We start from the raw sequence: 19148 nt of genomic DNA, 5'->3' as shown, positions 1-19148 counted from the left end.
GGTGATGGTGATGTTGTGATTCTTTCTTAGAAGTTGCTACCGTTGTGGTGGAGATGATACTATGCACGGCGAGAGTCCTTTATATACTGCCTGTTGTGACTAGTTTTTACTATTTTACCCTTTAACAACTCTTGTCTGGGCGTGGGTGTACTTTTAGACCACTTGATGACTTGTCAGCTGCCTGACCATCACCACTTACCTTCATTGGTCGTGCCACACCCCATTACCAAACAAAGAATTCTACTTTGTTTGCTTGCTTACCGTGGCATTCCTATCCGCAGCATGGTTGGCATTTTCTCTCTCTCTCATGGTATGCACCTAGTGGTTCCAACTCATCCTTCCTCTTTTGGGTAGTATGTCATCCTAGCACAACATTTTCCCCAAAAGAGTTTGAGTGGGAACCCTAGAGTAGGTCTTCCCTTCTAACCACCACCAAATCATACTCTCTCTTACCTCTGACCCATGACTCACCACTCCTGTATTGGCTGGGTACAGGTTGGTGGTGCTTAAGCCTTGTGCGTGCTCCACTTCTGTGTATGTCCAAACATGTTGCTTATGTGTCTACCGTGGACTGAAGGCTTGCTTGTGCATTCTGCCGCTCAATCTTGACCTCTTGTGGCGTGAACTGTTTTCTGATCCTCCATTCTTTATGGCTTGCTTCTCACAAGGGCTGGGCATTGCTTAATTGTGAGCTTTTCTCTTTTTTAGCCTACCATTTGTTCCTTCCGTTGGCTTACCAGTTTTCCTGTCATGCCATTCTGTTATTCCTATCGTGATGCTATTTGATCCCTACATGCTGGGCCTCTTTCGAGCCTACTATATGCTCTTCCCTCAATTAGTTACAATGTCCCAATATTGTTATTGGGTTTATAGTCATGTTACCTTGGGCTTTCTTGACCAATTACATTGCTTGTGGACTCATTTGACCCATTTCTTCCCCGTTGGGTATCCTAGGCCCAATTTCGTTCCTTGGGCATCCTCAGCTCGTTTCCAACTCTACATTCCTATGAGCTTTTTACTAACTTTTTTGGGCTTCCCTGACCCAATTACTATATCCTTCATTCTTGGGATTCATGGGCTTCCCATCAACCACTTACTTTCTTACTTCATTATTGCAGGACTGTAGCGACCCATTCTCACTTTTCTACCTTACATAATGCCCATGGGTTTATTGCTTCTTCCTTTGGGCTCTTGTAGGCCCATTTGCTTTTCCCTAGGCCCATTTGTTTACTTTATGAGCCTGAGACTCATCATTCCTGTCATTCAAGCTTGATGAGTTTCTTCTCTCAAACTACTAACTCTTTTTCAGCTTATATATTTGGGCTTCTTCTTGTTGTTGGGCTTTTCCAAAATGAGCACCAACAACTGCACAGTGCTATGTGCACTGTGCAGTCTTGTCCACAAGCCTCAACACATCACAAGGCCTAAGCTAAGCTGGCCCAACACTAATTAATAAGTTATCACATTTTTTTTTAATGCAAACTCTTACTTTATCAATTATTATAAATTATTACACCAATTAATAATTTGATGGATATTATATCAACTCATTTGTATTATAGTGATACTGATTTATTGAATCATGTACATTTAGACTTTAAAGTTTAAAAAAGAATCCACTTAAAATTTTTGCCTAAGGCCTTTAAAATTGTTGAGCTAGCCCTGACTAATAGCCAGGTGGTGTACTTTATTAGCCATGCCTTTTTTTTAATTTGTTAACGGTTCCTTGTTTTTCTTTAGAACTAATGATTCCCTATATTTTTTTATTATTGCCAGCTTGGTGAGGTAATTAAACATAGCTTCTCATGTTGAAGAATGAAGATAGAAACCTGCCCCATCCCCAACTTGGAAGAGGTGGCTATAACTCTAGTGATTATTCTCGCTGATTATTCCCTATGTTAATTTATTTAAAATTGATAACTTTTTTTTTTATAGAAATTTTAATGCTATTCTGGCAGTCATCAGAGCCACTATTTCGGTGGTTCAGTCATTGATTCTAGCAGTACGGTGATCAGAAACATCGATTCGGCAGTGGTCATTGGAGCCACTATTACGACAGTTAGCCCACCAATGATGGCAGTACGATGGTCAGAGACACCAATCTAGTGGCGGTCACCAAAGCCACTATTTTGGTAGTTTGGGCATCAATGGCGTTTGTCGAAGCCATTATTTTAATAATCCACCCACCTATGGGTCACTATTCAGCAGTACGATAGGCGGTGAGACCAATTCGGTGGCGTTCGTTGGAGCCACTATTTTGGTGGTTCGACCATCGGACCTCCACCATAAGCGGCTCCACTAGCCGAGCTATCGGTGTTGGTAGTTTACTTAAAATATAAGTTTAAATTAAAAAAGTATGACCATTAGGGAAAATAATAAAAAAATTGATGAAGAATGAATATTTTATTGAAATATCTTGTAAAATAGATAAACTAATATGGGTATTTTGTAAAAATAATGGTGTAAAATAAAAATAAAAAAGTAAGTTTTCTATGTAAAATAGACGGAATCTTTTAAAAGAACTGATGCGATTGCTCTTAGTTTTCTAGTGATTATCTACTTGAAACATTTCTTTGGGAGATGAGTACTCCTTTTGGGGTGTCTTCTAAAAATAAATAAAACTACTTTTTTTAGAGTGAGCTTGGGGCTTATACTTATAAGGTTTATGTTCATGTACGCCTCTTATTGCCCTTAATTACTCAACAAAACATTAACTACATGGTTATTTTCGTTAACTTTAATGCACAAATAAGTAGAATAAAAAGAAAATTAGAGAAATAACTGGAAATGTTTGTGTAAAAAATATTTTTATTCAATTCTTTTTCGGTGGATGATATTGATATTGATATTGATATTTATCAAATAATTCTAGTAAAGTTAATGAAAATTCATAATTGAAGTGTCACTAAATATTACGCATGGTAACTCTGTAATCCCTTTTGTGTATGTAGAATTGTAGAATAAAAATGAATTATGGCAAGTTTAGAAGAATTATCCTCCACTCTAAAATAAAATCAATTGATTTAAATCAACCATTATTTTTTCATTGGCATTTTTTCAACGACAATGGTCACAAGATAAATATATCAAGAATATTTCAATCCTTTTATGGTTGTCAAAATCTCAATCTAGATGCTATGATCTTACGATCTCATAGGCCTAAAACGATCTAGATCTTTCAAGGATCTTTGCGATCATTCAGGATTGGTAGGATCATACGATTCTAATGATCCCAAACAATCCTGGTTTCTTGTAATCGTCTTTAACTTAATAGAATGCTTAGTTGGACTTAAATAAAAAATAATATCCCAACAAACCAAGTTTTGTTATTCTAATATAAAGAAATAGAGTGTCAATTGAATCCCAAATGAAAATAACATCCCAATAGAGTGTCATGTTTTGAGATTTTTACCTCTTTAAATGATACTTATAAATGGATGTAATGATGTACGGTGATTACATCAAATGGATGCAAATTTATGAATGAATGTATAATTTATGTGATTATTTAACATACTAATATGTTTTTTTTCTCAAATAGTATAGGATTTTATGATTCATGATCCAATCCTACGATCTAGGATCCCACATACCTCCCACGATCCTACGTAGGATCTTGATTTTGGCAACCTTGAATCCTTCTATGTCAAGAGTCTTACTCACAGCGAGCTTAACATTATTGTTTTTTATAATTAGAGAAATATTTTCTTTTATCAAGTCAATTAAAATATCTCTCTCTTCTTCTTCTTTTTATTTTTTAAGGATGACATTTGAAGTTACAAACTCTTAAAAGTTAAAAGTTGGTTTGGTATAGTTTATTTTGTTTTAAAAATAAGCCGGACAAAAGTATCTTGAGGGGAAGGTAACTTGCATATAACTAAATTTTATTTTATAATAAAGTTGGACAACTTCGAAATCCTAGGGGGTGTTTGTATTAAGTTTTTTTTTTAACATAATCTTACTTAAATAAATAATCAAATATCGACATCAATCATTTTTTCATCCCATATCAAATTGAGAAATTAATTTATTTACAAAACTTAAAAGATCGTCCAAAGTACGTAGTTAGAAGAAGACAAAAGTTTTGTATAAAAAAATATTTTTAAAAAAAAACTAAAGTAAATGTTTGACTCCTAAAATTTTGGGTTATTTTCATTCTATGCATTTATGTTCTAAAATTTTTATTTTGGCCCTATATATTTGATTTCATTTTTATATTAGTTTTGCTATTCATTTTTGTTGGTAATTTAATGATATTTAAAATTATATGAGTGACATGCCTTAATAGACAACATTTATCTGGCACTTATATTGCCTCTTGACTGTCTATTTTTGTTAGTAATCTGATTGTTCCGTGCCAAATGATTGTTATTCATATAAACACATTACCCATATAAGATTTTGGTATAGCTAGATCACTTACAGAAATAGATAATGAGGTTAATATGAGAAGAAAATCAAATGTGAAAGACCAAAAATGAGATATTAAAATATAAAGTGCCAAAATGAAAACAGTAAAAAAATTAACGTAGGTCTAAGAAGAATGAAGTACGCGTCGGTAATTTTCAAATCATTAGTTGGTGTTTTGAAAACAGAAATAAAATACAATAATGCAGAAAATGCTCCACATTCTTCTCCCCTATCCCTTTCTTTTGATTGGGTTTGTAGGCACTATAGAAACATTGACAAGGCAAGCACGATTCATTGTAATTCCAATGTGATATCACTGACGACCATTTCTTCGGATTCGTTATAATTAGAAAATGAGAGCAAGGCACATTGAGGTGTTAATGACAAGGTGGTATCACCTAATTTATAACTCATTGTCTTTGTCATAAACATTTTGGATGATTTCTTTGCCAAATCTCTGTGTAAGCTGAAACTGAAAGCTCTCCATCTAGCTTTGACTCTACAAATTCTATATATATATAATCACAATGCTCAAATTCCATTTTGCCTTTAAAATTATTTTTTTATTTGTTAGAAATATATTAGACATATTAGCTAATGTAATTAGCCCAAACTAATTTTATTTTGTGTGTAAGGCAAATCTCCTATTTGTATTACAAGTCTAGAGTTTAGTTTACTATATATATAGGAGAAAATGAGCTTTTATCCATTTCTCCTAGAACAAGTAGTAAAATACTCCTGTTTTAAAACTATTTAGCAAAATACTCCTATTTTGGTTTCAATGAAAAACTCGATTCGGTGAAAATTGAGTTACTTGAAAAAAACTACATGAAACTTGAGTTCCATGTAGTTCTTTTTCTTTTCTTTTTTAAAGTTTGATTGCCTATAACTCAATTTTTAAAAAATCGAGTTTAAAATAAGGGCATTTTTCTAAATAGTTTTAGAACATGCGCATTTTGCTACATGTTTTATGCAAAAGGGGTATATTCTCATTTTGGCCTATATATATATATATATATACACACACACACATATGTTATAATTCATTATAACACAAACTTTATTCTACACTTTTACATAATAAAAATGTAACTTTTAATTAAGGATTTCATCCGTAAACATAGGCTTACTCTTCCGCATCTACTATAATATATACAATATTATATACACATCAAATGCTAATATTCAACTTTCAACATTATTTATATTGGGATCATATTATCTTCTTTTGTTTATCAAAGCTTTGGTTGTTAGGTAACGTGACTAATGTCCCAATGGGACACGTTATGTATGTAATCACAATATTCTCCATTTTGCTTTGTAAAAAAATTATTTTTAATTTATTGGAATCGTGTTATTTTCTTTAATTTAATTATTAGATTTTTTTTTATCAAAAAAAAAAAATTATTAGAGTTTTAAGGTGTTAGGCAATGTCGCATTGAGGCACGTTTGGGATTTGTTTAAGTGGTTGATCTTTTATTATTAATTTTTGTATTTATTTATAAGTACATTATTGATCTTTTATTTAATTATTTTGACCTTTCAAGATTGCACTCAGAAATCAGAATTTCTATGAGGTAGCAGCAGAATCACGATCTTGGCCACCACTTATAATATAAAAATTCAACAGTTTCGGCCGACCCATTTTGAGTGCACCACAAATTAAATTTTAGTTATTACATATATACATATTTTAATTCTTTTTAGTCTCTTGCTTTTAATTAAGCTAGTTTTTAATTCTCTCCATACACACTGACGTGTTTACATATGAACACTCTTTTTTTTTCTTTTTTGAGAATCTACATATAAACACTCTTAGATACATATTAAAGGATTCTAAAAAAAAAGAAACATATTAAAGGTTAGTTCAATTTTTATTGTTTCATTTTAGCCTCTCGCTTGCTTTTTAATTTTTTTTTTTGGTAGTGTGTATATATATATATATATATTATTCTTTAACATAGATTGTATAATTTCAATGTCGTAGATTTATCTGATGTTTATATTTTTCAAACAAGTTACTAAAATAACTATGCCGCCCAAAATATCAATATTTTTTTTGGATAAAGTTTAGTTACAAAATTGGTTATAACCAAAAGCTAAAACCTTATTTTATAAAATTAATATTAGTACATATTTTGAAAATTTAACTGTTGAATTGCATATTTTTTACGTTTTTAATACACATATAAAATTTTATGTTAATTGGATATTATTTACCATATGATCATAAGCTTATATTTTATGTATAATTTTAAATTACAAAAATTTGCAATTTAAACAATTTATTGATGACATAACTATTGATATTCAATTTTTAAAATTTTTTGCAAGCATAAAGTATATAAGAAGAAGATAAAATCCAATGGTGGATTTGTTAAAATTCACCTCTAATAAAAAGATATTGAGTTTCTCAAAAAAAAAAAAAAAAAAAATATATATATATATATATATATATATATATATATATATATATATATATATATATATATATATTGAGTAAGAAACAGCTTTAGACTACAACCAATTTTTTAACTAAACTTTGTCCATATTTTTCCGTCTTTTTCATATCACAGGTGGACGTGCACTAAGGACATGTTTGGTAGACTGTAATAGGCGCTATAATGTAATAATTATTCCTATGGTTTAGTTATTCTTTAGTTTAATATGTTTTTATTATGAGTCCGGTTAAACCATCCGTTTTTAGAAACATTTTCTCGGGAATTGAAAAAACTGTCAATATTTTTTCAATTCTCGAGAAAATATTTCAAAAAATGATCAATTATTGAAATAATTATTTATAAGGAATAATTATTCCTTATAATAGTTATTCTTCAAAATGAGAAATAGTTATTCCTCTTTAAAAGGTTTTATTATCTATTCCTTAGTAAGTACAATAATTTCAAAACTTAATATATTTCTAAATAAACAAACTTTCTATATACATCTAACAATTATAAAAATAAAAAATCATAAAAAATAACACATATCTCTCTTAAATTTAAAAATAACAATTTTTAAGGAGATATAATTGCATGAGTAAGAAATTTCCTAAAATAAATATTAAGTTTCATTTTAATGTTATCACTCACAACCAAACTAATAAATATGTTTAGTTATTACATTACAACACATTTTATTCTTAGTAATAAAAATTACAATTCCTATCGTAATCCTCATTCAGTATATCAAACGTACTCTAAATGTTGTCCATCAAAACCAAGTCAAATAAATCCTACTCTTTTTATCTTATTTTCCATAATAATGTAAACAAAGAAATTGATTTCTTTGTCCTATTCTCATGTTTGTGCACAGTGCACTTACATTTTAAATAATTCTTTCCCCCTTACATAAAAGTACAACTATCTACATCCTTAATTTTCTTCTCAATAAAAAAGAAATCTACACCCTTAATTTGCGTTCTATATAGTTTAAAGATTGGCATGGAATAAGTTCCTTATTTTGATCACTACAGATTTGGCTGCTGATGTAACTAATCATGAATGAAAATTTCTAGCTTGTTCTCAAAATAAATAAATCAATTGGAAAAATCAATTCCTACTTGAAGTTTTTGTTGTTTTAGAAATGCATTTATTGCCTATAAATATCTAGGCAACTACCACCTAAATGGAGGAAATTCTTGGATGGTTACCTACAAGTATAAATATTTGTGGGGTGTGGAGAGTAAAGTTCGGAGTTCAGGTCTTCAAGAGGAAGTTTTACACACATATGCACTTAGATTAGGTTAGAATAAAAATTCTATCTTGTATATAAAAAGAAAAAGATTCAATAATAATAATAATAATTAATAAAATATGCAAATAAAGAGCTCCGAAAAAAGAAAATGTAATACTAGTACATATGGCCATATGGGAAGAGTTAGGTGCACATATTACGGTATTTAATGTGAAAGGGGCAAATATACAGTTGAAGATTCAAAAAAAAAAAAAATTTTATAAGGAAAGACATGGCTGTTAGACTTAGAGAGACAGTTTAGAGATTTGCTTCTTTTTTTAATTTTTTTTTTCTTTAAGAGGAAACTTTATACACATATGGAATTAGAATAGGTTACAGTAGAAATTCTACCTTGTATATAAAAAGAAAAAGATTCAATAATAATAATAAAAATTAATAAAATATGCAAATAAAGAGCTCTGAAATAAGAAAATGTAATACCAGTACATATGGCCATATAGGAAGAGTTAGGTGCACAGATTACGGTATTTAATGTAAAAGGGGCAAATATACAGTTGAAGATTCCAAAAAAAAAATTATAAGGAAAGACATGGCTATTAGACTTAGGGTCCGTTTAGTTGAAAGACTGAAAAAGCGGGAAGACAGAAAATATTTAGTTTTCCTTCTTATGTGTTCGGTTGGAGGGGTGAAAAACTCTTTTATTCGGTTGGAGAGAAAAATAGAATGATGGAAAATGTAATTTATATAAATTAACTATTATACCTTGTTTCATAATTTGTAAGAAATAGTTTTATTTGTACTTATTATATAATATAAAATTTATCACATCATATATATAAATTTATATTATTATAATGTAAAAATTAGATTAGGTCACATTGAAAAAAAAAAAAAAAAAAGAAAGAGAGAAGAGAACGTTCAGGTAACGTTGAAAAAAAAAAAGAACGTTGAAAAAAAATAGATGGGAAGAGGGTATTTTTGTAAAAGTACTACCATAACACTTTTCTCTTCAGATTTTCCTTTCGATTTGAAAGGAAAAAAAAAATGGGCCCAGAGAGAAAACTTTCTCCCTGATTTTCTCTCATTCCTATTTTCATTCCCCAAACAAACAGTGAAAAACAATATTTTCCACCTTATTTTCTTTCCTTTATTTTTCATCCTCCCTATTTTCCACCCAAACGGACGGACCTTAGAGAGACAGTTTAGAGATTTGCTTCTTTTTTTTTTTTTTAAATTTTATTTGAGTTTTTTTTTCTTTCTATTTAAGGTGTATAAATATCTACATAACTAAATAACTAATCATAATTATGTGGATTTAAGACTTTTAATTACTTCAAAATTAATCTAAATGTTAAAAATTGTATTGCAAACGTTATTCTCATTTGGATATTGAACTAACCAGTGGAAGTGATAAGAAAAAGAAAAATGTTATGTCTACAACATTTTCATAACAAATTTGGCAAATTGTCATTGGTTGTTAGAGATGGATAATTAATTTAAGTTTTAAATTCAAATTAGAACCAATAATAATTTTCTACTTATGATTTATTATGAAAATGTTGTGGACATAACATCTAAGAAAAATTGTCTAAAACGCTAAATCAACTCACACATGCATATTCTCAAAAAAAAAAAAAAAAAAAAAAAAAAAAACTCAAACATGCTAACAATTTCACACCCTTTCATATAAAAGTGACTCTTACTTGTTGTTCTCATGAGACTTACTTTTATATGAGATAGAAGTTTAGTACACCAAGTGTTTCAAATGATTTTTTCATCATTGAAAGTAAAATGTCAATAAACTTCATTTCATGAAAAAAATATAGGCTCATTTAAATTTTAAACTCAATACTTTTTTTAAGGAATTTAAGAAAATTAAAAAAAAAAAAATTGTAAGGATGTATTTATTTCCATAAAATGTTAGAGATAACATCATTATTTGCAACACACATCTATTGTCATGGTTGATAAGGTGATAGTAAGTATATCACAATCCTCAATTAGGTCATCACGATACAAATAAGAGAAGTGCTACATATACAATATTTTTACAATATTTTCACAACAAATTATAAGTGGTTAGTTGTTATTGGTTCAAATTTGAACCTAACACTAAGATTACTTTTTTACCCCGATAATAATAACTAGTAACAACTTGACACTTAAGATTTGTTGTAAAAATATTGTGAACATATCTTTTTTCTACAAATAAATGACTTTTTATATATAAAAATAATAATTCAATAGTTATTTCTTACAACAATAGAGAGATGTGATTTTTTTTTTTTTTTGAGAAACACACACACACACACATATATATAATTTGATAGTTGAAGAAAGTGGGGATTTGAACATTAATATCTCATTTAGAAACAACATAAGTAACAACTAATTTAGTTATAGGGCTTTTTACTTCTTGTAAAAATAAATAAAAGTTACCATTTTTTCAAAATATATATATATATATATATATATAATTTGATAGTTGAAGAAAGTGGGGATTTGAACATTAATATCTCATTTAGAAACAACATAAGTAACAACTAATTTACTTACAGGGCTTTTTACTTCTTGTAAAAATAAATAAAAGTTACCGTTTTTTCAAAATATGGATTTCATATGCAAATAACACAAGTAGGGTCCATTTTTGTGTAAAAAAAAGAAAAAGAGACGTACACGACAAAATAGTGAAATACACTAAATAAAATGATTCTCAAAAAAAAAAAAACTAAATAATTTAATTTGAGAGATGTTATGTTCATAACATTTTTATAATATTTTCACAATAAATTATAGGTGGTTAGTTGTTATTAGCTCAAATTTGAATCTAACACTAAGATTATTTTTTTGTCTTAACTATAACAATTAGTAATAACTTGCCACTTAAAAATTATTGTAAAAATATTATGAATATATAATTTCTTATTTAATTTTCACAAAAAATATGGGGTCTTTAATAAATATGTGAACTCCAAAAAGGGTATTGGTGGAACAACATAATTATGTTCTTTTCTCACAATATCGTTGTCACCATAGCATGTTTGTCGTGGCCTCATATTTTAGTCCACTTTCTTAACCCCACTTCCACACCCAAACCCCTTAAGCTAAAGACTAAACTAAACTCAGACTCTCTCTCTCTCCTCTTCACAAACTGGTAGTAACTGGCTCTGTCTGTGTCCATCACTTATTATAAAGTTCACGTTTTGTGTTTAAATATTGTGATTTTATATGGTTGAAGAATCTAAAGATCAAGTATTTAATTTGAATTTTTTAGATAATAATATAATTGCTTCCTTCTACATTTGAAGATTTCTGAAGTCTGGGATTTTGTTTTTGTATCTGTTTTTTTTTTCTTGGTAAAGATTATGACTTTGTCTTCATTTTCTGAAAATTATTTTTTTAATAGTTGAGTTCCCACTTATAAGACTATAATAAAGAAGAAAATAGCAACGTTTTGAATGTTTATAAAAGCATTTCAATTTCTTGTTTTTGACAATAGGTGAACCAAAGAAAAAGAAAAGAATCCCTATAGTGCATAGCAGTTTTTGACATTAATGCTCTCTCTCTCTCTAAAACCAACATTTTAGAACACCCTTTAGACCATTCTATAACAAACGCATCTTTCTTTTAATCATCTATCCAAAGAGATGACAAAGAGCACAACTTCAAAAGACCAAGAAGGCACAATGACCCACTTGGATTTCTTCAAGAAATTTAAGCGCTTGAACCCTCTTGAGCCTTCACTGGCCATTCTTGGCTTCTTTCTGGTCACCCTTCTCTTCATTAGTTGCTTCTATTACTTGGATTACCACACTGTTGCCAGAGGAATTACCTGGCTTAATTTGTCTGGTCCATTATCTTCTTCTACATCAGCAGCAGCAGCAGCAGCAGCCAATTTGAATGTGAGTCTGGATTTTCTTGATGAAGCTGGTGATGTCTGTGATATCTTTGATGGGAATTGGGTTTGGGATGAGAGCTATCCACTCTATCAGTCCCAGGATTGCCCTTTCTTGGATGGAGGTTTTAGGTGCTCTGAGAATGGTAGGCCTGATAGTTTCTACACTATGTGGCGTTGGCAGCCCAAAGATTGCAACTTGCCCAGGTTTTGTACATGTTCATCTCTTTGTTTTTGCTTGTTTAGCTTCTGTTTGGTTGCTGAGAAAATTTAGAAGAAATAGTATCATTATTAAGCAAATTTTGAATGTCATGTTGTTTATTAGTTTGCTTTCTAAAGAAAGGAGATTTTGCATCAGGTAAAGTAATAGGTGTATTAGACCATTGTGAAGAGGAGGCCTCTAAACTCTCTTTGGAGCCAAATCGGGAATTCAATAATTTGTTTGTTTGTTTGTTGTTGGTCTTTTCCCCTTGTTTTAAACTTTAATCTGTTAAAACTACTTGTGTAGAATCGGGAATGATATGGTCATTTTGATATGTGCATGTGGATTAGTTTATGATCAATTAGTTGTGCTGTAAATTCTTTTTTCTAAGCTGCAACAAAGAAGAGTTTTTTTTTTTTTGGTACTACTATCTAAGCCTTAATACAGGATTATGAATTTGTCTATTGTTTCCTCTCTATAAGTTACGTTTTATTGATTGATGGTGTCCTTGCCATTGTCTGTTGGAGTGATTTTGATCTCTTTACAGCTTGTTGGTTGTTTCTCTTCTGCTGCTTATCTGAACCCGTGAACTTTCAGCTTTGGTTTCAAGTGGTGAGGTTTTTTATTTCATTTTATTTTTATGAGTACCTATGTGTAAGTTAGCTGCAATTCAGGCCTTTTTTTTTTTTTGGGTACCATTCATTTTAGTAGTAGAAGAAGGTAGAGGAAGACTAAAAATTACATTAGTAGAAGTAATAAAAAAAGACATGCCAATAAAGGGTGTAACAGAGAGTATGACTTTAGAAAGAGTAGAATGGAGGAAAATAATTCATATGGCCACCCCTAACTAATCTGTTGAGAATCCATAGGCGACCCCAAAATTTTGGGACTAAGACTTTGTTTGTTGTTGTTATTCAGTTTAGTAGTCTCCTATATCAAACTCATGTGCCCAAAACAATCTTAGTGATACTGTTCTTTGTCTTCAAGTGTGAGTAGAAGTATGTTCCTATTTTACATGCAATTAATAGTTAATACTAACCTTTTCATATTTCATAGCATTGCAATTCAGTCCTTGTGATTTCTCTTATATGTTTTGGGATTGTCAACCTTGTGGCTTCTATAAATGAAGTTTTTCCCATGTTCAACTGTTTCTGTACAAAGAATTTTGTTCTTGACATAATTAGTTTGTTGGAAGATGAAAATCTTATTTGTGGTTCTCTCCTTTGTCTTGAGAATAGATTTGATGCGGGGAAGATGTTGGACAAGCTGCGAAATAGGCGGGTTGTATTTGTTGGTGACTCAATTGGAAGGAACCAATGGGAGTCCCTCCTCTGCATGCTCTCCTCTGCTGTTCCTAACAAGACTTCTATCTATGAGGTGAATGGGAACCCAATTACAAAGCACTCGGGCTTCTTGGTGTTCAAATTTGTTGACTTCAACTGCACAGTTGAATACTACAGATCTCCATTTCTAGTAGTTCAGGGTCGGGCTCCTGCTGGTTCTCCAAAAAAGGTGAAGGTAACTCTGAAAGTGGATAAAATTGACTGGATTTCTAACAAGTGGAGAGACGCAGATGTGCTGATTTTGAATGCTGGGCATTGGTGGAATTATGGGAAGACTATAAGAGAGTAAATATATTCTATCCAATAAATTTTTCCTAATTTCTGGTTTAATTGCATCCATTTCATATCTATTTTCATTTCCCATCAACAACATAGGGATATGGATAACAGGAAGAGATTTAAGGAATCTACGAAATTAAATAGAAGGCTAAAAAACCCACAAGCTAAATGCCAAGTTTCTTAAAATTTAGCAATTTGATTGATAATCACGGTCTTAGCTTGTGACTTTAGTAAGAGAAAAGCATATGACTATCTTTTTTAATTTTCCATAGAGGTTGGAATTTAGGATGAGAAAAAGTCTAGTGCGAGTAAATTTGCACCTTGATATGTGTTTGAGGAAGCTCTACTCTATCCTTGCTAAGGAAGATTGGTGCCAAGATACATATGATTCAATTACCATACCTTCACATGGGGAGTCAACTCCATGTGCGCACATTCACACATATTATTTTGTGTTAGTTATAGATGAAACAATTAATTGGAAAGAAGGTTCTTTGGTGCTGTTCATTAGCATACAACACATAATTTTTCAGCGTAGATTTGAAATTATAAATTAAAGGCATAAGTTGGAATCAATTAAAAGAGAGTTCATAAATCTAACATCATTAGACCTCGTATAAACTTTTAATATGGGAAAGGTTTGGATTAATACCATGGTACTCCCTCAAAATCTAGTTCATTTATTGAGTTCAATGAGCAAATAATGAGGAGGATATCATGAACAGATATTGCCTATATGGTTTTTGAAGAACGACTTAGATGGAGATGTGCTTCTAGTATCATATTTATCTTCATATTCCAAACTAGCTAAGGCTAGATATGATTTCCAAAGAAACAAGGGGATAAGAAAAGAAGATTCTAATGATGCTTTTAAAGAGCATATCGATGCCTCTAGAAGTTTGTTTACTAGTTCAAGTAAGATTTCTAGTTCTATTTAGAAAATGTAAGAATTGATAAGAGTTGATTAAAAATTAAGTGTTTAAGCATAAGAGACACATTGCCCTCAGTTTTTTTCCCCTCCCTTTCTCTTCTCCATTACTTGTCTTCTCAGCATTTTGTCACCATTCATGTTACTGTTCACGTTTAGTGTTCATGGTGCTGTTTTCAGCTTGAGGACAGATTCGATGTCAGTTTCTTCCCACCTCTTTAGCAACGCTAAATCAAATATGTTTGCTGCCCTACCAAAACCCTAGTCATTCTTGAAAAGTTCAATTGTATTGGGTAAAGTTCCTATAAGCTAAGTCAATGAAAGTGGAGGTGTTAAAACTTAAAAAAGAGGTAGAACTTGATGTCCGCTAAGGTAGGGACTGGAGAAATGCAAACTTGAACTGCTTAATTGAACACTCCTTTCCCTCAAAAGTGTGTCTATTTCTTCTTTTTTGTCTTCCTTTTTTTTTTTCCCTTCACATTAAGCACATTGGAATTGACTTCCATATCTCACCAGAAGCTTGTTTACCAAGTTTGCTTTCTAACATGCCATGAGAGCAACTACAGGCTTGTGATCACTCAACTATTCCCAAAGAGACAGAAATTCGAAGTCCATAACTCATGAGCTATTGGATGGTGTAGAATTGAATGGTACACATCTTCACTCTTAGCTTTGCACATGCAACACAAGTCCATAACTAGTATTTCATGTCTCCTTTAAGTTGTCCATTGTCAAAAATTTCCCTAGGGCAGTGGTCCAACCAAACCATCCAAGTGAAGTAAGCAACCTGTGGTGAAGTGGATCTTGGAACCGTCTTCCACTTCAAATCTTGCAAATTTAACAAAATCATCCTAATCATGTCTAATATGTTTCCATAAGCACACTCCATAAGCCTCCCCTGCTGTAAACAAGCACTAACCACCCCCAGAGGTGCCGTGGAGAATATCTATTAGCTTCCTCTATAATGCATCCTGCTTCACAACATACCTCCACAGCCATTTGTGTAGGAGAGCTTTGTTAAAAAGTCATAAGCTTTTTAATCTCTAAACACTCTACTTTGCATAGGAGAGCAAAAAATCTACCAGTTCACCAAATGGAACTTGTGATCTTCACCTGTACCACCCCACAGAAAATCCCTGTGAATTTCCCATCCTATTTGCCACACCAGCAAGCAAAAGAAATAATGATAGACGAGTCCCATTGGTGAAAAAAAAAATGTGGTATCATCAAAGGTTCCCCATTTGTATGAATAAGGGTGAATCTGTTTTACGTATTACCCTTCAATTGCCCTTGAAACCAATTTTATGGAACAGAGAGAAGAGGATCCTATAGTAACTCCCTACTACCATCAAAGAATCTGCTTGGAACACCATTCACTAATATACTTATAATAAAAAAAAAAAAAAAAATCCATTCGCTAATATTGAAAAATAACTGTAGAAAAACAAAAATTAAATCCAAGCCCAACATTTTTCCCCTAAACCACATCCATGTAAGATATACAAGTTTTACTCCCAATTAACATGGACAGTTTTAGCAGCAGTAATGGTTCATCAACTATAAGCATTAAGCACTGACAGTTAATACAAGGGACTGTCATCTAAAGTATTGGGATTCCTATGGTGGCAAATGTTTGGCAACCGTCCTCCTATACCACCCCCCCCCCCCGGTCCTAAAGATTATAGGAGTGGACAGAAATTCCTATTACTTTGCTTAACTCTATTCAAGGCCACTTTTGATCTCATCTATCTATCTTATTGCTTTTTTGCTTTTGCTTTTCTTCTCATCTCTCTTTTGTGGTTCTAAAATTTTCTTTGGGAACTGTGTATGAAGAATTTCTGGCTACAGGTATTGAGATTTTGAAAACAAAATTGTATGTATAGGCATCATTGCCTCAAGCTATAATAGTATTATGATGTGTGATATTTGTATTTCCTTGTTAGGGGTTGTTATTTCCAAGAAGGTGAGGAGGTGAAGATGAATATGAGTGTTGAAAGTGCATACCGACGATCGCTTGAGACTGTAATGGATTGGATTGGTAGCCAAGTAAACATGAGCAAGACTTATGTCCTCTTCCGAACCTATTCTACTGTGCATTTCAGGTTTTCCTTGTCACCTTTTTCTGGTAGTCTCGTTGATTTTTGTTTCATTATCTATCTCCATATCACCTAATAATTCAATTTGAATTGCCAATGAAATAATTTTCAAATTGCACTTCCTCCTCTCACAAGTGTGGGTGGACGGTGAGGTCAGGTTCAAAACCCATTGGGTGCATGTGTTACCTATGAATAAAAAAGGAGTTTGAATTTTTAGCTTTGGAGGTCTGTTGTGGTTTTAGCATATGTTGGTAGCATTTGTATGTTTTGCGACACCAAAGATTCTAATTCCAGATATGTCCATAGCACTTCCTCCTCTCACAAGTGTGGGTGGACAGTGAGGTCAAGTTCAAAACCCATTGGGTGCACGTGTTACTTATGAATAAAAAAGGAGTTTGAATTCTTAGCATATGCTGGTAACATTTGTATGTTTTGCGACACCAAAGATTTTAATTCCAGATCTGTCCATAGGTAGCTAATTCTAAAATATTTCTACTGGGGGACTTTTCCAGATTGATAAGTTGTGGCTTTGGACTCTTTAAATATACGTCTCAAATAAAGTAAACGGGATGTTATAATTATTCTCTTACCAATTATTAGGGTGTGGCAACCTGAATCCTTTCGTCCGTTATATTTTGTCACATAGCTGACCAAATATGAACAAGTGTCAGTGGAAACTACCAAAAAATATTACTAGTCTGAGATTCATTGTTTAGTCCACAAGAGATAAAATGCTTTTATTCCCTTTATGTCTATTGGTAGTTATAATTGTTATTTTTCATCATCTGTAACAAAATTTGATTTTGAACTGAGAACTTGGCTGGATGTAACAGAGGTGGTGATTGGAATTCTGGTGGTGGTTGTCACTTAGAAACACTACCTGACTTTGGCTCACTTCCAGTTTCTGATTCAGACAACTATTTCAAAATTCTCTATGATGTGTTAACAGAGCGCTCAAACAAGTCACAAGTAATGAAATTGGATTTATTGAAAGTAACAAACATGACATTATGGAGAAAAGATGGCCATGCTTCTGTTTACTATTTAGGGCCTGAGACTGGGCCAGCCTCCCTCAGCCGTCAAGACTGCAGCCATTGGTGCCTGCCTGGTGTCCCTGATTCATGGAATGAGCTTCTTTATGCACTTCTCCTCAAGAGGGAATCCTTTGGGAGACGAAATTCAACAAAACCTTCTCAACCTCCATCATGACAGCTTCCTAATTTACATCAGCACAATTAGAGGAACTCAACTTATAATGATGTGTATTACTGTTTGGCAACCGGTGAAATGATCATATATAAAGCTGAGTTGGGGAAAGCTCCATTCTGGTTAGTTGAACAGGCATGTTTTGACTTGGCATTTGAGAAATGTTGTTGCAAACCAGCAAATACAATATATTCTTATTTTCGATAAGATTTTTCCCTCTTTACGGATGTATTCTGTGACTGGTCAATGGATGATATGCATTGACTGTTGAGGAATCATGTCTGTCATGTTGGGTGCTTTCTGAGGGAATGCTTGGTGGCACATTTTTGGTCGCTAGACACATGGTTTGAACAGGAGGGTGCTAAATTTTAGTGCCAGAATGTGTTTAGGAGGCCTTCTTGAGGCAAACTTGATAGTTGTGAAGAGATACACACGCATACAGGTTTTTGGTTTTTGGCATATGATGTAATTCTTCAGAAAGAACAGAAAAAAAGAAAAAGAAAAAAAAGGTGTAATGTTGCTGATATTTCTTAGTTAAATTTTGTTTATAGAAAAAGATTGTAATTTCATTGCTAATTGCTTCCCTGTTTGTAATGTTTACACCAGAAAATTCAGTTCTCTTTTCTGTCCGTTTTGTTAATGGAAAGTATGAAGCGAATGAAAATTGAGTGTTTTAGAATTTCTTATGCTAACCTAAAGCATCCTGCTTTCCCTTGCTTTCTTAGTGTTTTTGGCAGGAGCAGAATCTTGAGTTCTCTTGCTCTCCACACCCCCCCCCCCTCCCTCCCCCTTGTTTTGGCTAACTTTTTGGATTGGAGGTTGTATGGCATGGATGTGAGCTTTTCAACTGTGTTTTTATGCTTCTCCATAATTACTCTCTTTGAGGTAAAAGCAGAATATGAGTTTCTAATACTCATGTTGGTGAAGAAGGAAGAATGGGCACCAAATAATTTCTTGTAATGCTAAACGCTACTCAATCTGATAAAGGAAGAAGATCTTTAATTACATTAATCATTTTGCTTTCTTTCTAGTTATTGTAACACCTAACATGAGACATAAGAAATGCATTAGAGGATTCTGTTTCAATAAGCTA

The 19148-nt window shown here is 32.1% G+C and overlaps 1 protein-coding gene across 1 annotated transcript; it reads left to right on the top strand.

Moving 5' to 3' along the window:
* Window positions 1-11326: 11326 nt before the first annotated feature.
* Window positions 11327-18719, top strand: LOC142613572 (protein trichome birefringence-like 10). Its single transcript, XM_075785966.1, has 4 exons — window positions 11327-12208; window positions 13442-13831; window positions 16697-16855; window positions 17683-18719. Exons 1-4 carry the CDS (start codon window positions 11754-11756, stop codon window positions 18056-18058), a joined length of 1380 nt encoding a protein of 459 aa, XP_075642081.1. The 5' UTR covers window positions 11327-11753; the 3' UTR covers window positions 18059-18719.
* The last annotated feature ends 429 nt before the right edge of the window (window positions 18720-19148 follow it).

The sequence above is a fragment of the Castanea sativa genome, chromosome 10, assembly GCF_040712315.1.
Source record: "Castanea sativa cultivar Marrone di Chiusa Pesio chromosome 10, ASM4071231v1".
Lineage (NCBI taxonomy): Eukaryota > Viridiplantae > Streptophyta > Magnoliopsida > Fagales > Fagaceae > Castanea > Castanea sativa.
Note: the sequence above shows the minus strand (reverse complement) of the source record. Positions and strands in the feature narration are given on the sequence as shown.